Source organism: Hippopotamus amphibius, chromosome X, assembly GCF_030028045.1.
Source record: "Hippopotamus amphibius kiboko isolate mHipAmp2 chromosome X, mHipAmp2.hap2, whole genome shotgun sequence".
NCBI classification, from domain to species: domain Eukaryota; kingdom Metazoa; phylum Chordata; class Mammalia; order Artiodactyla; family Hippopotamidae; genus Hippopotamus; species Hippopotamus amphibius.
The window spans coordinates 68,367,426-68,392,336 of NC_080203.1; the positions used below are offsets into that span (position 1 = coordinate 68,367,426).

Here is a 24,911-nt window from a genome sequence, read left to right on the forward strand (position 1 = left end):
AAATATCCTGTTTACTCTAGAGTTCCCCATAGCATATTTCTGTACACAAAACTATGGAGTAGTTCTTTGTTTGACTCCAGTGTGTATTGCAAAATTCAGAGCCCTAAATAGGAAATTTAGAAAGTTTATTAAAATTGTTTTCTTTCTATTATTTTCTCTTTTCTCCTTCCCCACTATCTAAAAAATATATTACCCACCTAAAATTATTATTACACTATTTAGAAACTCCATGAACACAAAAATTATGTTTCTGAAAGTACTGAGTTTATTTTAAAGCATTGCATCAAGTTTGAATCTCAGTAAACAAAGCCATGTCTTCATTATGTTGATTTTGGCAAAGAGAACAGACTTACATACATCAAATGATATGATAAAGTAATTTAAAGTAAAAGGTGTTTGCTTTTAGTAATGTGAACCTAAAGTACAATGATAATGTGGAACTGAAGTACAATATATATGTCTTCTGGGTGATGTAGACCATAATGCTTCTCTTGTCTTCTTAGAAGTTTTCAAAATTAACATTTTCAAATTGATCCTTTTATCTGATACTTATGCTATTCACTGGAATAGAGGCATAGAAAAGATTTTCTCTGCTTAGATTAATGTACTCATACAATATACACCTAGCTGAAACAAAAAAGTCAAATATCTGAGAGATAGTGGCATTCATGATCACAAGTTGTTTTAAAAGGGGAAAAATGAGTTTCAACCTATTTTAAAATAATTAAAAGTCTGAGCTCTTTGCAAAAGGATGCCATTTTAAACTTATTTGCCATCCCACTTCCATAACATACATATGCATATTTCACTGGGGCAAGCAACTTAATAACATGATTGCATCATAGCTGTGTAGTTAAGCAAGAAACTTGTCAACTGAATACAATCTTTTTTTTTTGTGGGAGGTCATCTGATCACTGAAACATGCAATGAAAGGCAACATTTAGAAGCCTAGAAAACATGTAGTTCAGTACACAGAAGTTTTAACTACAAAAGAATGGAAATGTTATAATTACCATAGGAAATTACAATGTCTGACATATCATAAACATTATCTGCAGCTCCTTTTTAATCACAATAATTTCACATCAAAAAAGGTACATATTTTTACTCTCTAAAATTAATAAGGCAATTTGGGAACAAGAGACAGGTTCTTTCTCACTCGCCTTTTAAAATTAATGAAGAGCTACAGATATACTTAAGCTGCAATAATAACACCAAAAAAGGGAACAGGTGTTTGCTAATCATTGAAGTACATAAAATGCCTTAGCAGACAACAATACTATTCATGACACCCACTTAAAATTTTATGTTCATCTCCCATTCTCCTCATCATAACGTTCACATTTTAATTATGTATTCATTTTGATTGTTTGCATGTGAAAACAACTAATCTATTATTTCAACATTGAGCCTATTTCTTTTGAAGCCAACATAATTTTGCTATTTTATAAAAAGCAATGGAGACTCCTTTTTCAGGATGCTTAAGGCAGAATTTTTAGGGTTCATGCTTGCTGCTTTGCCTGAGCTTCTGCTTCCTGAAATAAAAAACAAAACAGATTTAAATGTCACAAAGCAGGCATCCCTGTGTATTTTGGTTAGACGATATTATCTCAAATTACTCAGAATATTCAAAATCAGAAAAATAGCCCCCAGAAAAGACTGTTTAAAATTCTTAATAGAAAAACTATAAAATAGAAGCTTCTGCCTAGAAACAGATGTAATAGAAGACTGCCTATAATTCCATAAAAGCAAGTGATTTACAATTACAGTTGACATTTTATTTAAAAGTAGCTAATTTCCTTTTTGAATGATTTATCACAAAAATTGAGTGTTCAAAAACATTGTCACATACAGTTTACAGTCAGTTGAGTTTTCTTTAAGGATTAAGCTACTTAGAAAATGTGTTATTTGCTAAAATGTTGTTGCTTTTAAATTTCATGGCAGTATGCATGAAGAGGTAAGGTTGTCTTTCTATTCCTGTGGACAGTGAGTACTTCTAGCATAGGAACTCTGACCTACAGGAGTGCCCTGTCACTTAGCATAGCATATGACAGAAAGTACACTTCAAGGAAAGTTATGGAAATAAGGATGGGTGGCAAGAGTGACTTTGGTGAAAGAAACTTCAGACTTGAGTTGTAGAAATCATGTATGCTAGACAATGTCACTCTAAACACCTGTCACTAATTGAATACTTGACAATCTCAGCAGGAGTGACAGCAGCTGAATGTTCCAAAATGAGCCTCTGATGCTAACTCCAGAAGAAGGGGAAATAACGAACAAAAATATAAGATGTTATATTTTTACCAAAAAAACGACGTAGAAATGATATAAAGAAGGAAACCTGAGGACAATGTAATTCATTCTTAATACATTCTTAACAAAACAGATATAATACAGTGCTGATTCACCTTCCAAACCCCTTAGTCAAGCTCTTTTGAAATTTCTAACACAGTGTTTGCCTGTCAAAATGAATATATCTTAGACCCATATTGTGTAGTCTGTTTCATTTTATAGAACAAGCTTCCAAAAACTTCCTCACACAATGAATTTTATTTTTTTTCTGAGGTCCTCTGTACTTTTTTAAATTTTTTTTTCGATCTTCATTAGAGTATAATAGCTTTACACTGTTGTGCCAGATTCTGCTGTACAACAAAGTGAATCATCTGCATTTATACATATATCCCCATATCCCCTCCCTCTTGAGCCTCCCTCCCACCCTCCCTATCCCACCTGTCTAGGTCATCAGCAATCATAGAGTTGATCTCCCTGTATTATGCAGTTGCTTCCCACTAGCTATCTATTTTACATTTGGTAGTATGTAAATGTGAATACTACTCTCTCACTTTGTCCCAGCTTCTCCTTCCCCACCTCCCAATGTCCTCAAGTCTGTTCTCTACATCTGCGTCTTTACTAAAACCCCTCAATGGCCTAGCATATACAGGTGGGGAAGCAGTGATATAAAAATGTGAATATGTGCTAATGTGAAGTCCTTCTTCCTATGAGCACCTAATGCCTCTGAGTAACTAGTATTTTGGAGATAGCCTAGTTCCCTAAAGTCACACTTACCAATCTTTGCTGTAATTTGTTATAAATTCCTTAGCTCTCAGTTATCCTTTTTAATGGAAGAAATTACTAGCACAAAAATCCAAAACAAAAGGCAATTCAAAATTATTTGTAATTGGTCTTTAAGAATACATCATATTTAAATTATTTACTTTTCTAATTGTTTTATTATTAAATATGTAAATTGTGCTAAAAGCCTTATTATTCTCTAAAAATAAGTAGCCAGTATTTATAGAGTCAGGAGTTATTTCATCGAACAGACAGCTTTAGAAACAGGCATATGATGTGTTCTCCCCCTCTACTACCACTATAAACATCATTCTATAAATGCATTGGTTTTGAGTCAGATAATCCTGGGTTCAAATTCCATATCAGCTACTCAATTATTATGTAGCCTTGGATAAATTCCTTAAGTTATCTGAGCATCAGTTTCCTCCTCTGTAAAATGGCATTGAGGACACCTGGCTCATAAGGATACAGTAAACATAAAATGAGATGAATGTGAAGTGTGTAGCTCGATGCTTAGTCCACTGCATGTATCCATACTTCTTTCCTGCCTTTCTCCGTTCCACTTTCTGCCTAGTAACTAAGACTAGCACCACAGTTAAGTGTTATTAACATACAGTTTCTCTTGGATGGGCTTAGTGTAAATAGGAATGCTTCAAATCTCACAGCAGAGGCAGATTTTCATGGCCCCTCCCTAGACCTGAGTGGTTTAACAATATGTTCTATTCCCTCAACATATTAGTCAACACAGCTTTTCCAGAGGAGTGGTCTTCAGCTCAACATGAACATTACTGGATTTCTATTTTTTAGTAAATATATATCAGTTATTTTATTCCATATCAAAATTATCAACTATACTGCAATGTAAGAAATTCTAGTGCTAAGAAATTTATATAACGTTTTTTTTAAAGCTCTTTATTGGAATATAATTGCTTTACACTGTTGTGTCAGTTTCTGCTGTACAACAAAGTGAATCAGCTGTATTTATACATATATCCCCATATCCCCTCCCTCCTGTGACTCCTTCCCCGCCTCCCTATCCCAGCCCCCTAAGTCATCACCCATCATCGAATTGATCTCCCTGTCTTATGCAGCAGCTTCTCGCTATTTTACATTTGGTGGTGTATATATGTCAATGATACCCTCTCAATTCGTCCCAGATTCCCTTTCGCCCTCCACCCCATGTCCTCAAGTACGTTCTCTACATCTGATTCTTTATTCTTGCCCTGTCACTGGGTTCATCAGTACCATTTTTTTAGATTACATATGTATGAGTTACCATACAATATTTGTTTTCCTCTTTCTGGCTTACTGCACTCTGTATGACAGACTCTAGGTCCATCCACCTCACTACAAATAACTCAATTTCATCACTTTTTAAGGTTGAGTAATATTCCATTGTATATATGTGTCACATCTTCTTTATCCATTCATCTGTTGATGGGCATTTAGGTTGCTTCCATGTCCTGGCTATTGTAAATAGTGCTGCAATGAACATTGTGAGACATGTTTCTTTTTGGATTATGGTTTTCTCAGGGTATATGCCCAGGAGTGGAATTGCTGGATCATACGGTAGTTCTATTTTTAGTTTTTTAAGGAACCTCCATACTGTTTTACATAGTGGCTGTTCCAATTTACATTCCCACCAACAGTGCTGGAGGGTTCCCTTTTCTCTGAACCCTCTCCAGTCTTTATTGGTTTTAGATTATTGATGATGGCCATTCTGAATGGTGTGAGGTGATACCTCATTGTGCCTTTGACTTTCATTTCTCTAATGATTAGTGATGTTGAGCATCTTTTCATGTATTTGTTAGCAATCTGCATGTCTTTTTTGGAGAAATGTCTATTTAGGTCTTCCGCCCATTTGTGGATTGGGTTATTTGCTTTTTTGGTATTAAGTTGCATGAGCCATTTGTACATTTTGGAGATTAATCCTTTGTCAGTTGCTTCATTGGCAAATACTTTCTTCTATTCTGAAGGTTCTCTTCTTGTCTTGTTTATGGTTTCTTTGGCTATGCAAAGGCTTTTAAGTTACATTAGGTCCCATTTGTTTATTTTTTATTTTATTTCCATTATTTTAGGTGGGGGGGGGTCAAAAAGGATCTTGCTTTGATGTATGTCATAGAGTGTGCTGCCTATGTTTTCCTCTAAGAGTTTTATTGTGTCTGGCCTTACATTTAGTCTTTAATCCATTTTGAGTTTATTTTTGTGTATGTTGTTAGGAAGTGTTCTAATTTCATTCTTTTACATGTAGCTGTCCAGTTTTCCCAGCACCACTTATTGAAGAGGTTATCTTGTCTCCATTGTATATTCTTGCATCCTTTGTCAAAGATAAGGTGCCCATACGTGTGTGGGTTTATCTCTGGGCTCTTTATTCTGTTCTGTTAATCTTTATTTCTGTTTTTATGACAGTACCATACTGTCTTGATCACTGTAGCCTTGTAGTATAGTTTGAAGTCAGGGAGCCTGATTCCTCCAGCTCCATCTTTCCTTCACAAGATTGCTTTGGCTATTCGGGGTCTTTTTGTGTTTCCATACAAATCATAAGATTTCTACTTCTAGTTCCGTGAAAAATGCCATTGGTAATTTGATAGGTATTACGTTGAATCTGTAAATTGCTTTGAGTAGGATAGTCATTTTCACAATGATGATTCTTCCAATCCAAGAACATGGTATGTCCCTCCATCTGTTTATATCATCTTTGATTTCTTTCATAAGTGCCTTACAGTTTTCTGCATACAGGTCTTTTGCCTCCTTATGCAGGTTTACTCCTAGGTATTTTATTCTTTTGGTTGCAATGGTAAATGGGAGTGTTTCCTTAATTTCTCTTTCTGCTCTTTTGCTGTTAGTGTATAGGAATGCAAGAGATTTCTGTGCATTAATTTTGTATCCTGCTATTTTACTAAATTTATGGATTAGTGCTAGCAGTTTTCTGGTAGCATCTTTAGGGTTTTCTATGTATATCATCTGCAGAGAGTGACCATTTTACTTCTTTTCCAACTTGGATTCCTTTTATTTCTTTTTCTTCTCTGATTGCTGTGGCTAACACTTCCAAAACTATGCTAAATAACAGTGATGAGAGTGGGCACCCTTGTCTTGTTCCTGTTCTCAGAGGGAAATGCATCCAATATAAAAAAGAATGAAAAAATTATTTGTCTTACAGAGGATTCCTTGCCTTATGGAAACATTTGCCAATGGGTACTTTAAATATCAAGCTTTCTGGTGCACTGGCTTTCAATAATTTTTAAATGTAAAGAGAATGTATTCTAATTATTTGGAAAATAACGAAAGGGAGAGAAGAAAAATGTGTATATTATTATCTATAGTTCCTTTCAGTCTCTTTTTGTCCTATACATAGATTTTGAATGTAATTATGAATAGAATGTTAATTATACAGTAAAAACAATTCTGTATCTCATTATAATGTATCTTTTCACAAACTATCATTTTTTTGATGAGAGCATGAGTTCATTCAGTGGATAAACCATTTTTGTTGACCCTATTTTTAGACATTTAACTTGCTTCCTAAATTTTTAAGATTATAAACAACATTTTGATTTTTTTTATCCGTAAAGACTTTTCCATGTATAGAATTATTTCATTAGGCTTTAATACCCAGTAAAATTACTGGATGAAGGACTATAAACATTTTTGAGGCCCTTGATATATGTCGGCCATTTTGGCTTTCAAAGAGTAGTACCAATTTATACCATCACCAGTAATATATGAGGGAATATGTTTTAATGCACACTTCTCAGCACTGAGTATTATCACTTTGTTTTCTTTTTCTTTTTTTTTTTAAAGCTCTTTATTGGAATATATTTGCTTTACACTCTTGTACCAGTTTTTGAGGTACACCAAAGTGAATCAGCTGTATTTATACATATATCCCCATATCCCATCCCTCCTGTGACTCCCTCCCCCCCTCCCTGTCCTGGCCCTCTAAGGTATCTCCCATCATCAAATTGATCTCCTTTTGTTATACAGCAACTTCCCACTAGCTATCTATTTTACACTTGGTAGTGTAAATGTGTCTATTTTTGTTAACTTCACAGATGAATATTGTATCTCATTTTATCACATTTCTTCTTATTATGAATTCACTTTTGCAATGCTCATTAATTAGTTCTATTTCTTATTTCATATACTTTTTTTTCAGCCAGTTCTTTCTAGAAGACTTAGTGTCCTGTTAAAGGGTAGAACTCTGAAAGCTGAGTTGAAGGATAGAAAAATCATCCTTTTGACATCAAATTTATCACTTTTAATCTTGGGAAAAACCTATTAAATACTAACATTCAGAATCTCCCTATTACCAATCCACCCTTCAACTCCACTGTCAATTCCAGACCTTTTTCCTTTATCCCAATATATCAGCTTCTTCTAGTTCAATCCTTCATTACATCTGCTGTTCTTTTACTCTATCCCTACTTCTAGAGTTAAACAAGGATGAAAAATACACTATAAACAAACTGGCTCCACTATGGGCTCATCAATTCTAACTTCAATTGGGCCTTTCATCTCGCTCAGCCGTCCTTCCATTCATGATCTTATTCTACTCTTTAGCTTATTTTCAGCAAATGAATCTTTTCAATTCTCCTCAAATTTCCCAACACTCCTAGCAGATGATCTTTCTTCCTACATCATACTAAAGGTAAGATATTTTCAAATGTGAACTTCCCTAACCTCTCCACACATTAAAATTTCTATTTTTGTCCTTGTCTCCTCATTCTTTCCAGTCTCAGAAAAAAACTGCATGCTCTCTCCTTTCCAAGACTAACTCCTCCCTTGGATCACTCATTTTGCTGTTTCCTCCATGACTTTTGCTTTATTTCCTGATCACCCAGGTTAGAAGCCTCAGAGATAGCTTCAGTCCTTCCCAGTTCTTTGCATATATAAGCATCTCATAAATTGCCAAATCCTATCACAGGTGATTTTTCTTTGTCTCCTAAATCTATCTTTTTCTTTCTATAGCTGCTGTCCCACTTTAGGCCCTCTCCATTGCTTTTCTTGACCCAATCTACCTTCTAATAGGTCAACACATCTCTAATATCTCATTTCTCCATTGTTTCACACTCCACACAGCTGCCAAGTTTATTTTCTTAAGACACAGATCAAATCACATCTTAAGATACAGAGATAATCACATCATTGTCTTCCCTTATTTCCTACCATGGCTTTTAGATGCCTAAAGGATAAAGTTGAAAGTATCTAGCACAACCTTCATAATCTGGCCCCAACCCACCTAGCTAATCTTACCTCCTAATGCATCTCCCTTTATTTAATATGTCCTATATTAGATTCATGCTGCACTACACCCTGCTCCCTGAACATACCATCAGGTGCAGCTACATCCCATGGCAGTGGTTCCTAGTGCAGCCTCTGTGAAAGACACCTAGTGTTACTTCAGTATTTTGGCATCCCTGACAGCTCAAATGCCAATTCCTCTGTGAAAACTTCCCCAAACTCCTTAGTAGTAATTTCTGATTATTTCCTTTGGATGCCTACTGTACTTTATTCACACCAATCATACAGAATTTACCATAGTATATCATAATTATTTGTAGACATATTTGTTGTTTAATTATTTGTATACATGTCCCTCATTAGACAACAAATACTTTGAAGATAGAGATTATGTTGTATTCTCCACATTTACCCTACCATTAGTATCAAGTCAATGTCTGACACTCAGTAAATATTTATTGAATGAATAAATGAATGAATGGCTCCTACTTTGCACTGAAGAAGAAACAGTCATCAGTCATAGAAAAAAGACCACCCTTTCTTTCATACTTCCTCTAATATGCACTGAAATCAATGACTTAACTTGGGTTTTCTAATTTGTTTAAAGAAAAATGCCTTACCTAAGATTTCCTACAACTTGAATTACACAAAGCCTAAAATAAGGCTTAAAATAATTTTATCCATGGGAAACGAAAGTTTGGCAGGAAAACAGAATTTCATAGTGACTCAGACAACATTGCCTCTAAATAGTCTCTAGTGAAAACACAGATAATAACACAGACTCTCAAAATTGGAGAAGGAGCTGGAGTTTGAAGAATCTGCTTAACATAAAATTAGCTTCTAAGAGCAAAATGTAAAATGATAGAGCAGGGGACATACATTTTGATTAAACCAGACTTTGTGAAGAAGAAATATGGTAAAAGGCAAAGGTATATTTAAAGTCCATAGCTTTTAGACATATTTTTAAACAGGAGATTTAATTTTTTATTTTTTTCTTTATATGATCTTCCCTGGGAACACCGCCACTTGAAAAATTAATTTGTTGTTGGCAGGGGAAAAGCTCCAAATTCAGCCAGCAATTTAGTGAGTTTTGAGACTCAAATCTCTTAGTTAATTTGAATAGGTGACTCTAGCATTTGCTCTCACACAAAAACAATAGGTGTTGCCAAGAAGATTACTATGAACTAAGATGCGTTCTGTCCACGTAATACCGTACATGACAACTAGAAAAATGGAGGCTTTAAAATTGTTAACCATTTATTCACAAACGGGTCAATGAGAAATTTGCTGCCTTGGGCAGCTTGATAGAAAAGTCACTTGGCCTGCCTCTTATCCACATACTTTATGTATTTGATTATGCACATCTGTCTGTCCTATTAGGGATTTAGTGTTTGTGAAGCAGGGACATTTCCTTTTAGCTATGTTGCACTGCCTTTGGCTTAATCTGAGTACTTAATAAAGGTGGAACTCTTATTGATTAAAAAAACCCAGAAGCAATAAAATGGCCTATAAAGAAGGGGAAAAATGAATCATACCTTTGAACCAGGTGGGGCTGTCAAGCCTAAAAAGGCATACACTGCATTATTTTCTCTGGCTTCAAAGAAGGCATCATAGTCCTTGATAAAAAAGAAGGCAATAGGAATTAGCAATATGCAGCCAACAAAGGAAAAAAAAGGGGAAATTAATTCAAAATGATCTGACTGGTTAATATCTTTGGGGGCAGAGAGGCCAGCTAACTCCCATAATGCTAGAATTCTGGAAAGAGTAATAAAGAGGCAAGGCTTATTAGATCCCAATTAATGTGGGTTAGAAGATATGCTGTTCTGTCAGACAGAAATTGCAAAAGGGCTCATTTCACACCGCATAGAATTTGAATCTGCCTCAGGGCAAGCAGCTTTCTTCACAGCCCAAAGCAGCCAACTATTCGCCAGTAAGTTACTTATTTTTGGTAGGAGGCTGTTGTTCCAGTTTCCCATTATTTCTCTTGCGTTATTAAGGTAGAGATGTCCTCAGAACCTACGGCAGACCAGATATTAGCTAGATATGCCCATGGCAATAAGAATAGTAAATCTGTGCTGTGTTTGGAGGAAGGGTATGAGATTTTCATGAAATATGACTGGAAGAGTAAACAATCTGGGGATCCAATAAAAGCCTCACATGACTAAATTCGGTTGGGCTTCCCACTGTCATCCTCTAAACCACCATGCATGCTCCAAAAGTGACAAGCAGAATTGCCTACATTTGACTATGACATATAATCAACAGCAAATATACTCAGAAAACACAACCATTGCCTATATCTGGCCTTAGTTTGTTTGACTGAAAACACACAGAGATGGACTTCCCTGGAGGTCCACTGGTTAAGACTGTGCCCTTCCAATTCAGGGGGTGTGGGTTCGATCCCTGGTTGGGGAACTAAGATCCCACATGCTGTGTGGCAAGGCCAAAAAATAAAAAAAATTAAAAATTAAAAAAATAAAGTGTTTCATAATTCCTCTAAAAAAAACCCCATAAAAACACAGAGATAAGCTTGGCATTTTGGCTGAGTTATTAGAGGTAAAAAGCACTCATAATCTGCTGGCTTCTCTAAAGATTGCCTCACCAACTAGATCACCAATTATAAGAGTCTTTTCTAGCATACATAGTTCCTGGTACTTAGAGGATCTGGAGGTATAAAGTTTAGGGCCTCTCAAGCCATTGATGACCCTAAATTTGAACCCCACCCCAAGAAATATCAGAATTTCTCTCTTATTTAGGGACTCTTTTAACACAGTATTGTTTAGAGCCACTGAGCTCTCCTCAAGGATTGACTTAAAGCATGTTTTTGTGTACCCTAGATGTTGACAAAGAAATAAATCATAAACAGGCATTTTTATAAGCAGTCTCCTATACTCTTTGAACTCACTGTTCAAAAGTAAAACTAACAGGATCTTGATACAAAGTCCACACTGAGACACATGACCTATAAGTTATTCAAGGTAAACAAACAATATACATCATATCTATACTCAATCACTTGGAAGTAACCTCAAAATGTTAGTTAAAAGAACCCAACAATTATACAAGAGACATTTCTTACTATCATCAAATCAATAAAAACAGCCTGTTTTAAACTCATGCGAAAGAAAGCAGATCTTCAAATATACTGAAATCTAGTTACAAAATACTATGTAGGGTAATCTGGTTATCTCCGTTACAGGTGTTTGGGGATCAGAGTACATTATTTGTTGGCCTTGAACTTAGCAAACAAACAGATTTGTAGCTCTGAGAGAAAAGAACGCCAGCTTCTAAATTAAGCTGGATCAATTTATTGTGCAGATATGTATTGAGCACCTACTACATGCCAATCACTGTTCCTGGTGCTAAGAATACGAGAGTAAACAAAACAGATTGTTATATAGTCTGTTTCTTCTATAGGAATTCTCTTGAGGAAAAATATACTTTATTTACATCTTTGGGATTCCAATAACATTAATCCACAATGTATTCTACCATATATTTGTATCACATTATTTCATTGAAATGTGCTTTAGTTCTTCACATACATAGCATAAGCTCTTTCAGAACAAAGATTACCCTTAAAAATTTTGTATCTTCTATAGCAGAGCTTCATTTATGTTGTTAGGGTAATTGTTTCAGTCACATCCTAATCTGGAAATAAGAACCTAAGCTATAGCTCAATGATTCTCAAAAGGAGGTAATTTTCTCCCAGGGACATCTGGCAAAGTCTGGAAACATTTTTGTTTTTTCACAACTGGGAGGGTGTTACTAGCCCTCATGGATAGAAGCCAAGGATGCTGATAAACATCCTACAGTGCACAGGGGACCCCCCCATAAACCCAAAATATCAGTAGTACCAAGGTTAAGAAACCTTGAGATAGTTTAATCAAGGGAATTTAATATGAAGAACCACTTACAAAAGACTAAAGAGCTGAAAGGCAGACAGGAGATGATGAGCCAGCTCAGAGACTAGAAGTAACAGGAAGCTGCTACCACAGCTAGTGCTGAAGGGAAAAGTGGAGAAGGTAGTATTACAGAGCTGGTACCACAAAGGAGATGTAGCCACTGTCATGGACACTTCCAGAAACAGGAAAAAGAGGGATACCTTGGCTTTTCCTTTCCTCCTCCCTTCCACTCATCCAACCAGTGCCTCCTATTACTGGTCAAACCTAATAGGCAGCCAGTTGGCAATGGACACTGGAAAATATAATTTGCTGAGGTCAGCCCCCCACAATACAGAATGAAACAAGAAAAGAATGAAGATGGGATCTTTGAGTAAATAAGAAAATTAACCATGCAGTGGTTTAATAGAAAGAGTAAGAGCTTCAGAATAAGACAGATCTAAGTTTAAATTCTAGCTGCATCACTTACTAGTTGTATGATTTAGGAAGTCAGTTAACCTCTTCTAGGCCTCAATTTCTTCATCTATAAAACAGGAATAACAATATCTACACCTCAAGAGATTAATATGAGAATTGACTAATATAATACGCAAAGTATGCAGCACAATAGCTGACATATAACATGCTTTCTATGAATGGTTGCTATATACTTTTCTCCCTAAGAGTCTATACAGGGACAAATCTTAATTCTTATTTTTATGAAACTCCTAACTCAGTGCCTGGCACACAGCAGTCACTCAATAGAAAATGGACCCCTTTTCCATTAACAAATATTTGTTTGGTTTCAGTCTTACCCTCTGCACCTTTCTTTCCACCTTCCCATTTCTCAGTGATACTTGCCTATTTTCCATAACATACTCCATTCCCTTGCAGTGTGGCCTCCAAAGGAGAAATAAACCTGGTAAATATGGCTTCTCAAACATTACCCTTATAACCCAAATTGAAATTTCTGCTTCAAAAAGGAGAGGTTAAGGCAATATATGTTGGATTAGATCTCCTGAGGCCTCTTTCAGCCCCTCTCTGCAGCAACGGAAGAAATCTTCTGGCCACTCAGAAATGACAAATTCAGTTCACAGAGAAAATATTTTATGCTAATGGACTTCTCAATTTTGCCATACCCTCCCCTAGATGTTCTCCTTCTCACTCCCATATAAACAGATAAGTTAGAAGATTTGGATTACTGGCTTTAAAAACATTTGTTCCTCAATTATGCTAATTCTGAGGACACAGCAAAGCAAACAGTTCTTTACTGGAAATTCCTATAGCCTCTACATATGCTTTCTGCACCATGTCATCACATGGATGTGGCTTCATAACTGCTCTCTCTGTTTCAGGTGTGTTTGATTCTACCCACACACCACTCCCAATCAGCTCTTTAAGAGAAGAGGCTTTGTTTTATTCATACTTGTACTTGCCATGGTACCTAGAATGGCCACAGGCTACAAATGTTACTTAAATACACAGTGAATGAACATTGAAGGGAACTACTTCATGGTTTAAATGAAGGCTAACCAAGATGGCAAACTTGAAAAGCACCAGTCACAAAGTAATAACTCTACTATTCTTTTCCTCATCCATATGTGAGTTCAATTAGCTAACTCAAAATTTTAAGAAAATTCATTAATAATACCCAAATAAAACTTTTACTGCCTTCAAGCAGAAAGAACAATATTCCTCTTTTTAAACTAATTTTAATCTAAATAAGTAAAACAGCTCACCTCTTTTCAGTGGCTTCTTCATGGACATACCAGAAACTATATAAATGCTCTGGTCTGTACTTATATATTCACAGATAAATTTTTGGTGAATAACTCATCCATTTGCCTTCTAGTAGAAGGCAAAATACTCCAGCTGCCTAGGATGGATGCAGAGGATGAACAGGAGAAACGATTGTATGCAGATTTGGGGTGGGAGTGAAAGAAAAAGGATGCATTTGATGCAATCCATTTGAAAAAACAAAAATTTTAGCTGGTTCCTTACCCCACGGTACTGGCATTCATTGAAAATCTGAGGTGGCAGGGGGTACCCTGTGGCTGGTCGACTGTTTTCAGGTACATTTTCTCTCATCCACTTCCGATTCTCTTCATTTGCTGCAATATCTTTTTCTTCAAATCCTATTTTGTTAGCTTCTAAGAAACCAAGCACATCTTGCTGTTTCTTCTTAATCTAGGACCCAAAAAACAAGAAGTTATATTGTTGAACAAACAGATTTTATTATTTTTGTTTTTCAAATTCAATAAAAATGTGTTAATGAACTAGCAGAAATGAATTCAGACATAGATTAAGAAACAGAAGATAGTTTTCCTGCTATTATTCTGTTGTTGATGTCTCACAAGTGGATTGAAGAGCTTTCAGTTCACAGATACTTTTATCTTTTACTTTTTTTTCACTGAAATTCCCACATCTATTCATGCAGAAGAAAAGCTATCTGATGCATATTAATAACCTCAAGTACAATTAACTCAAAAGTTTGAGTAGTGGGAAAGTGTGTTTTCCGATTACCTACAAGCCTTTCTTAATTTTAGCCCTGTTGAAAGTCATTTCAAATGACCTGAGTCTACTTTCTGTCTTAATAACCATCATACAGTTAACAAAAATGAATCTTTTCTTGAGAATGTTACAAGTCTCTATGTTTCAATTTTCATCGTTTAGAACAGAAACTGAACAAGAAGATATAAGAGCCTGTCTGTATAATAAGTTTGAAATATACCTGTAGCATTCATTAGCCCTTAACATGTGCTACTAAGGAATCTTAGAGATAATACACTTCTTTTGTCTCCTAATCATACCTAGGAGAGAGCTTTAAAATAGTAAAATTAAAAAAATAAAATAAAATAGTAAAATTAATACTTTTTAGTTAGGTTTCTCCTCTGATATGCATTTCTTTTAGGACCTTAATTCACACATCTATAGGACCTTAATTCACATATCCAAATTTACCCAAATTTAAAGCTATTAGTAAACATTTCTGACCTGCAGGGCACAATCAATATTTCTTCATGGAGCTACACTAAAAAGACTCATGGAGCAGAAGCATCAAAAATACAAAATCAATAGAAACAGTCTTCTGAATGGAAATTAAAATACAAAATAAAAATCTTTCATACAGTCAAGGCTTCTCTAGATTTACACCACCCCCCCGACACACACACACACACACACACACACACACACACACACGCATGCATCCATAGAGGTCGCACTTCTGTTCTAACTTGTTTGTGACTATGGGTAATTTTATCTCTCAGCACACAACCCCAGAAAAAAGAATTCTCAGCTTCTCCCAATAGGAACTTAAATCTTTACAGGCTATTTAGATCAGAGTACAGAATGTCTTCCTTCAAAGATCACTTACAATCCAGCAAAATTTGAAGGCAGATAATTTTTCTAATAGGAATCCTATTTCCTTATTAGCTTATAAAATCAAACTTTCATTCATAAATATAACATATACCACACACACCTACTTTTGAATTTTGAGGATAATCAATGTAAAAGTCAATAACAGGAGTGATGGAAGTTTCAATTAAATTGGTGTTTTTTAGCCTCCATGATACTAAAAGGGGTGTTCTGTTTGTGTGGAGTGTGTCAAGTAATGTGTCCATCAATTGCATATTTACAAATTCAAGTAGATATACAGATGTCCCATAAATATGGTACTTTCAGGCACTCGGCATTCCAACAGGTATTTTTGAATGAATTAAAAGTTAATGTTATAGCTATTCATGCTAGGAATTATACATGGTCCTGGGTGAGTGTCATTAAGATAAGTGACCCTTTGAGGCTCTTCTCACCTTACTGAATGCTTACTATGTTGGGAACACTGTTCACTATATGCTGAGTTAAAGTGGTAGCCAGGCCTACTATCACTGGGCATTACACTATACCTTCACCGATATCTTTACCCTCTAGCCATTAGCTCTGGACCACAAGTATTTCTTCCATACTCTGGTACCACCTGACAAGTACACATGCCTCCTAGAGTATTCTACATCTTTATAAGGCTGAACAGAATGGGCTATAATAACACTTTTTAAAGCAGGTTTTGCCCTGGCAAACATGAACATTTGTCCAGCTTTGAATCTTCAAGAACTGTGAAAAAAAATTGTTTCCTAGCTTGATATATCTGTAAGTTCAAAATTTCACATAATTTTATTTCCAACAAGGGATCTTCTATATCTAAAGAGTTAGTGCCTATAGGTACATGTTCACTACAACACATCCTGAAAAGGGGGCTTTGGTGATGCTAGTTTCTTAATTCCTCAGTGGGACTTAAAGGGACACAGTCAACAGATGTGACTGAAAACCAAACACTGCCAGAACAATTAGGAATGCGTGTCACAAGGGTTCACTACGGAATAAAATTTAAATTTCCTACAGGGAAAAAAAATACTTCGGAGTTAAAAGGTTACTGATATCCTTTTCAGCACACAAATGCATTTGCAAGTAGACAATGCCACTATTCAGAATTTAAATCAATCTTTTTTCAAAGAGCAAACCACACCCCCCGCTTCCACCCAAAGAATGCCCACCTGTCAGGGTTTGAGATTCAAGATATCCTTCCCACCAAAGACACAGAGCAGGGCTGCTGAACATCTGTTGCCTATAGGAAACAACACGTCTCCAGCTAGCCTCAGTAAGTTTCTTATCTGTCACACCAAGGGTTAAGTTTCTTTTAAAACAAGGAAACTGACAAGGTTTCTGCTTTAGAAGGTGCCAGTGTGAATGTTCAAATTCCAAAAGAAGAATAAAACTTCAATAATCATGCTTCAAATGGAAAAACAAGAGCCTTTTTCATGAAAGTGCCGACCTACAATAAAACATTTAATCAAGATGGGGTTTTGTCTTGTTTCATAATTAACCTGTCACATTTTCTCAGCTGACACTTTAATGAAGATCGACAGAAGTTCCAACTGTGATGGACTAAAATCTAAAATAATTGTCCGAAACTGTATTTAATAGCTATTCAACAATATTTCTTGGGTGCCTCTTAAGTGTGTAAGAAATTTATCTGGTTCTCTAAAGAAAAGTAGCAGATTCCTTCCTAAAATTACAATCTAGTGGGAGAGATTAAACATAGAGATATTAAAATTTTCAATTACAACATGATATTTAAATATGAAGCCAAGACAACCATACAAGGTGGTTAGGTGAGAGGAGTCAAGTGAGTGACAAAGCCAATGAGTATAAGAAACTTGGAAGAGAGAGCAAACGCTTATTGCTATGAGTGATGCCACTTAGACTAAGCTTAATAATGACAGCACACATGCTGCATACTACAGCCATCTACATTGCATGCAGTCTATGGTTTCAGTGAAAGCATGATGTACTTAGTAAAGCTTAATATAACTGTCCAGCTGTGGAAAATGAGCTCACAAATATAGCATATTGCACTAGAACAATGAAGGTACAGTATTACAAAATAAACTTGGACACTTTCTAAATGGATGCTCACAACTTCTATGACTAAATTCTTACACATAATTGAAGTCTCTTAAATGAATAAACGTGTGTGGGTGTGTATTTTGTCTTTTTAAGCAGCTTATAATTTTTGACCAAGTCAAATTCTGAAAAGAGAAATTCAGGTATATAAATTCCCTCCAATTGGTTCTGTTTGTTTCAAATGCTACCACAAGAAGGGCTACTCTAATCTGTAGGAAAATAGTAAGCCTATCTTTGCCTAGCCAATGCCTAAGGATTTAAAAGTGGGGTGAAGGAAGCATAAACAAATAGAAGTTAAAGCTGCCTTTTCAGTCTTTTACTAATCTACTTACACCCAAAAGGAAAATCAAATCTGAAGCCCCAGTTAGTCTGCTTGGCACTAGATCACTACAGTGTTGCCACTGTGTAGTCATTTGGTAACCAGAGAGATCTGTGTGCATTTTTAAATGAATACTGTCATGAGTCCTTAAGCCACTGGCTTCCTACTGCTTAATCTAAAGGTACAACCAAAGCAAGAGATACTTGTTTTCAGCTTGCCTGTTTTTCACTATTTAAAAAAATGCTTTGGTCACAATCAGCCATGTATAACTTGTAATTCATATCTCTTTACCAATAAGTCTACAACAAGTCTAGGTTAAGACTATTAAGAATTTTCTTGTTGATCTCCCACCTCTAACCCTAGCTCCCTGGAGTTCTCCTGACAGATGTTCCAAGATGTGGCAGCATTAAGATCACAATGTAAGGTTTGCTATTTTACCGCTGTCCCCTCTCCCCAAGTACTGTTATTATTTTCTTTTTTAGTTGTGTTTCTACCACATTATATCTAAAGGGATGCTAAGTCTCAAGTAATTTCAGTAGAACCTTGTGTGAAAAGAGGAGAAGGTAGATATTTAAAGGTAGTTTCTCAAAAATAGCTATGTCTTAAGGTATTCACAGTAAGGAAATTACAGTCATGCCTAATTTTCCGGGTTAAAAAGGCTTTTCTTGATCAGTTCTGAATCATCTCATCTATCCAGACCTTTCTTATCTGGAGCTTTTTCCAGAGTCAAAAGGAACTGCAGTCTCTCTCCAATTCCTTCAGACATGACTTTACGTGTAGACCCAGAAGGCTGTGAAAAAAGGAGCACTGAGAGTACCATCTACCCTAAAATTCAATTCTTCTGATGCCTGAAACTTTACCATGACCGAATTACTACTTTGGTCTTCATAGAAAGGGCAGGCTTTGTGCATGTTTGCAGTGGAGGGAGGGACTGCCTGGAGAGAAGCAGGTAAGGAAACAGTGAAGTTTCTTTGTCTGCCTTAGACTTTTGCCCAGTTGTCCCTATATAAACTCTAATAGAGGGTCACACAAAAAAGCCACAGGAATGGCCTCCCAAGAGAATCCCAAAAGGAAATTTCCAAGCTTTACTATCTGTTAGTACTGGGTTAAGCTTTGTACCAGATAAAGACCTTAAAGGAGAAAGGGAGACTAAGACTCACTGAGTGCTTGCTGAGTACCAACCTCTTTGTGAGGCTATGTACATATATCCCCTGAAATCCTCACAACAATTCTGAAAGTTTAGTATGATTATCCCCACTTTACAAGAAAGGAAATTGAGGCTTAGATAGGTTAAGAGACCTGCCCAAGAAGAGCAATCTATCTATTAATTGCCTGTACCAAATTACAATTCTAAAGCTATCTGACTGCAAAGCCCAGTTCTTTTTCACTACATGTAGTACATATTTGAATTCCCAATCTAGCTGTGAAAATAAGACTGACATATATGAAAAGAGTTCCTTCTAAACTATGTGATACAAAATAGAAAGACAAAAAAGCTGAGGATATGTTCTCTTCCAAATAGCCTAATTTAGTGAACTTGATTTCTTACTTATTATGGTCTAACTTTAAGATATTTTGTACGGATTTTTTTTCTTAAGAGATTTTTATATAAGGTCGACAAGCTCTTACAAAGAGTAATACCACTTTTTGATGTGTTCTTACTATATAATTTAATTCTAAATTCCACTTACCAGACCATGATTTTGTTCCCATTATCATCCAAATGAGTATGTATGTACACAATTTAATCAATCTTCACATTATTATGAATAAAAAGTGATGAATACCCAATGCCAACTCTAGGATCCTCTGCTGCTAGGAAAGGATTAGCGTCAGACTCCTGCCTAGGTAATGTTAGACACTACCATTCAATCAGGAATACAGTTCATGGAGTGATCAAGATTACCGAGTAAGAAGACTCTGAGCTCACCTCCTCCCTCAGGCAAACCAAAATAACACTATTTACAGAGCAACTATCAATGAGAACAATCTGAAGACTAGCAGAAAAGATCTTCATCAATTAAGATATAAAGAAGAAAAAAAAAAGATATAAAGAAGAAACCACAGAGATGAGTAGGAGGGGTAGAGATGAGGTATAGTCAAGACTCATACCTCTGGGGAGGTGACCCACAAACGGGAGGGTAATTACAATTGCAAAGCTTCTTCCCAAAGAGTGAGGGATCTAAGATGCACAGCAGGCTCCCCAGCCTTAGGGTCCTGCACCAGGAAGATGACCCCCCGGAACATTTGGCTTTGAAGGCCAATAGGGATTACTTTTGGAAGAACCAGAATGCTGTAGGAAACAGACACTCCACTCTTTAAAGGCACACACAGAAGCATACACACTTGGAGACACAGGGCAGAAGCAGTTATCTGAAAGAAGCCTGGGTCAGACCAACTTTCTGATCTTGGAGAGCCTCCAGAAGAGGCAGGAGGCAACTAGAAATCACCCTGGGATATAGACTCTGGCAGTAGCCATTTTTGTGAATTCATTCTACTTCAAGGACAATGGTGCTGGTAAATTCTCATTTTTTGTATTTTTAATTTTTTTTTTAATTTTGTATACAAATTTTAAAGATTATTTTCTATTTACAGTTACTATAAAATATTCGCTATATTCCCCATATTTTACTTCCCACTCACCTACCCCTGTATTGCCATTCCCCACCCCCCACACTGGTAACCACTACTTTGTTCTCTATATCTGTGAGTCTGCTTCTTTTTGTTGTTGTTGTTATATTCACTTGTATTTTTTAGAATCCACATATAAGTGACATCATACAGTATTTGTCTTTCTTTGTCTGACTGATTTCACTTAGCATAATGCCTTCCAAGTCCATCCATGTTGCTGTAAATGGTAAAATTTTGTTCTTTTTTATGGCTGAATAGGATTCCACTGTATACCACATCTTCTTTATCCATTCATCTGTTGAATACTTAGGTTGCTTCCATATCTTGGCAATTGTAAATAATGCTGCTGTGAACACTGAGGTATGGTACCTTTCTGAATCAGTGTTTTGGGTTTTTTTGGATATATACCCAGGAGTGGAAATGCTGGATAATACAGTAGTTCTATTTTTAGTTTTTTGAGAAACCTCCATACTGTTTTCCATAGTTGGTTGCACCAATTTACATTTTCACCAACAGTGTACATGGGTTCCCTTGTACACAGAAAAAAAGAGACTTTAAAACACAGATTGTAATAAGAGAGAAAGAAGGACACTACATAATGATAAAGGGATCAATATGAGAAGATATAAAAATTGTAAACATATATGCAGCCAATATAGGAGCACCTAAATATACAAAACAAATATTTTTTTTCAGTTTTATCAGTTTGACTGAGTTATGATTTACATAAGATTAAATGTCCACATTTTAAGTATACATCATGTGTTTCAACAAATGTATACATCCATGTAAGCACTACCACAATTGTAGTATAATACATTCCCATTACCCCCCAAAGATCTCTCATGCCCCTTTGTAGTCAGTCACCTCCCAGGTCCCCTAGCCACCAGCTATGACTAATCTACATTGTGTCACTTTAGTTTGGCCTTTTCGAATTAAACAAGAAGGCTTCTGTGACTGGATTATTTAACTTAGCATAATGCTTTTGCGATTCATCCGTGTTTTTCCTATATCAATAGCTTGTTACTTTTTGTTGCTGAGTAGTATTCCATTATATGAATACATACCACAATTTGTTTATCAATTAACTAGCTGTTAGATATTTGGGCAGTTTCCAGTTTTTACCTATTGTAAATAGAACTACTATGAATGGTCCAATGCAAGTCTTCATTTCTCTAGAGTAAACACCTAAGGGTGGAGTTGTTCAGTTGCATGATAAGGCTATAATAAACTTTATAAAAAAACTGCCAACTGTTTTCTAATGTGGCTACATACCATTTTGCATTCCCACTAGCAATAACAGATTTATGGTTGTTCCACAGCATTATCAACACATGGTATTGCCTGTCTTTTAATTGTAGCCATTCTAGTGGGTATGTAGTTTTTTGTTTTGTTTTGTTTTGTTTTGTTTGGAGTATAGCTGCTTTACAATGTTGTGTTAGTTTCTGGGGTACAGTGAAGTGAATCAGCTATACATATATATATATATCCTCTCCCTCTTGGAACTCCCTCCCCCTCCATCACTCCCATCCAGGTAATCAAAGAAGACTGAGCTGAGCTCCCTGTGCTATACAGCAGGTTCCCACTAGCTATCTATTTTGCATGAGGTAATGCATTTATGTCAAACATAATCTCCCCATTCATCCCACCTTCCCCTTCCCTAATGTTTTCACACTTCCATTCTCTATGTCTGCCTTTCTACTCCTGCCCTGCAAATAGGTTCATCTGTACCATTTTTCTAGATTCCATATATATGTGTTAATATACGATATTTGTCTTCCTGACTTACTTCACTCTGTATGACAGACTCTAGGTTCATCCACATCTCTACAAATGACCCAATTTCATTTCTTTTTATGGCTGAGTAATATTCCATTATATACATATATATGTGTGTGTGTGTGTATATATATATACCACATCTTCTTTTTCCATTCATCTGTCTATGGACATTTAGGTTGTTTCCATGTTCTGGCTATTGTAAATAGTGCTGCAATGAACACTGGGGTACATGTGTCTTTTGGAATTATGGTTTTCTCAAGGGATATGCCCAGGAGTGGGATTGCTGGATCATATGGTAGTTCTATTTTTAGTTTTATAAGGAACCTCCATACCATTCTCCACAGTGGCTGCATAAATTTATATTCCCACCAACAGTGCAAGAGGGTTCCCTTTTCTCTGCACCATCTCCAGCATTTATTGTTTCTAGATTTTTTGATGATGGCCATTCTGACTGGTGTGAGATGATACATCATTGTAGTTCTGATTTGCATTTCTCTAATAATTAGTGCTGTTGAGCATCTTTTATGTGCTTCTTGGCCATCTATGTCTTCTTTGCTGAAATGTCTATTTAGGTATTCCACCCATTTTTTGCTGGGGTTGTTTGTTTATTTGATATTGAGCTGCATAAACTACTTGTATATTTTGGAGATTAAGCCTTTGTCCATTGCTTCATTTGCAAATATTTTCTCCCATTCTGTGGGTTGTCTTTTCGTCTTGTTTATGGTTTGCTGTGCAAAAACTTTTAAGTTTAATTAGGTCCCATTTGCTTATTTTTGTTTTTATTTTCATTACTCTAGGAGGTGGGTCATAAAAGATCTTACTGTGATTTATGTAAAATACTGTCTTTCCTATGTTTTCCTCTAAGAGTTTTATAGTGTCCAGTCTTCATTGTTTTACATGTAGTTGTCCAGTTTTCCCAGAATAATTTATTGAAGAGGCTGTCTTGTCTCCATTGTATATTCTTGCCTCCTTTGTCATAGATTAGGTGACCATAGGTGTGTGAGTATATCTCTAGGCTTTCTATCTTGTACCATTGTTCTACATTTCTGTTTTTGTGCCAGTACCACACTTTCTTGATTACTGTAGCTTTGCAGTATAATCTGAAGTCAAGGCACCTGATTCATCCAACTCCATTTTTCTTTCTCGAGATTGCTTTGGCTACACGGGGTCTTTTGTGTTTCCATAGAAATTGTATAATTTTTTGTTCCAATTCTGTGAAAAATGCCATTGGTAATTTGACAGGGATTGCATTGAATCTGTAGATTGCTTTGAGTAGTATAGTCATTTTCAGAACGTTGATTCTTCCAATCCAAGAACGTGATATATCTCTCCATTTGTTTGTGTCATCTTTGATTTTTTTTCATCAATATCCTATAGTTTACAGTGTATAGGTCTTTTGCCTCCTAAGGTAGGTTTATTCCTATGTATTTTATTCTTTTTGTTTCAATGGTAAATGGGATTGTTTCCTTAATTTCTCTTTTGGATCTTTCATTGTTAGTGTATAGGAATGCAAGATATTTCTGTGCATTAATTTTGTGTCATGAAAAATTAATAGACATAAAGGGAGAAACTGACAGTAACACAATAATAGTAGGAGACTTCAACACCTCACTTACATCAATAGACAGATCATCCAGACTGAAAATAAGGACACTCTGGCCTTAAAGGACACAATAGAACAGATGGGATTAATAGCCATATATAGAACATTCCATCCAAAAGCAACAGAATATACATTCTTTTAAAGTGCACATTCTCCATGATAGATCACATGGTAGGCCACAGAACAACTCAGTAAATTTAAGAAGACTGAAATCATATCAAGCATTTTTCTGACCACTATGTTATGAGACAAGAAATAAAATATAAGGGGAAAAAAAGCTACATTTTCTTCTTTTTTGGTTAATTTTTATTTGAGTATAGTTGCTTTACAATATGGTGTTAGTTTCTACTGTACAGCAAAATAAGTCAGCTCTACAGATACATATATCCCCTATATATCCCCTCTTTTTTGGATTTCATTCCCATTTAGGTCACAATAATGCATTAAGTAGAGTTTCCTGTGCTATACAGTATAGCATAATTTCCTGTGCTATACAGTCATCATTGCTTACCTATTTTATACATAGTATCAATAGTGTATATATGTCAATCCCAATCTCCGAATCCCCCACCCCCCCCCCCAGTTGGGAGATTGGGATTGACATTATACACTACCATGTGCGAAACAGATAGCTAGCGGGAACCTGTTGTGTAGCACAGGGAGCTCAGCTCAGTGCTTTGTTGTGACCTAGATGGGGGAGGGGGGGATGGGGAGGTAGGGAGGTCCAAGAGGGAGGGGATATATATACACACACATATAGCTGATTCACTTCATTGTACAGCAGAAACTAACACAACATGGTAAAGCAACTATACCCCAATTTTTTTTAAACAGCTGCAAAAAGACAAACACATAGAGGCTACACAATATGCTACTAAATAAACAAGTCAAGAAGAAATCAAAGAGCAAATGAAAAAAA

The 24,911-nt window shown here is 35.9% G+C and overlaps 1 protein-coding gene across 1 annotated transcript in view; it reads right to left on the reverse strand.

Moving 5' to 3' along the window:
- Positions 1-242: 242 nt before the first annotated feature.
- The window catches only part of SH3BGRL (SH3 domain binding glutamate rich protein like), a 76,631-nt gene continuing 51,962 nt past the window's right edge, over positions 243-24,911 (reverse strand). The window contains exons 2-4 of the mRNA XM_057719178.1: positions 14,196-14,381; positions 9,849-9,929; positions 243-1,535 (exon numbers count right to left, since the gene is read on the reverse strand). Of these exons, the coding sequence (XP_057575161.1) occupies positions 1,503-1,535; positions 9,849-9,929; positions 14,196-14,381 (300 nt within the window). The 3' untranslated portion in view covers positions 243-1,502. The remainder of the gene's footprint in view (positions 1,536-9,848; positions 9,930-14,195; positions 14,382-24,911) is intronic.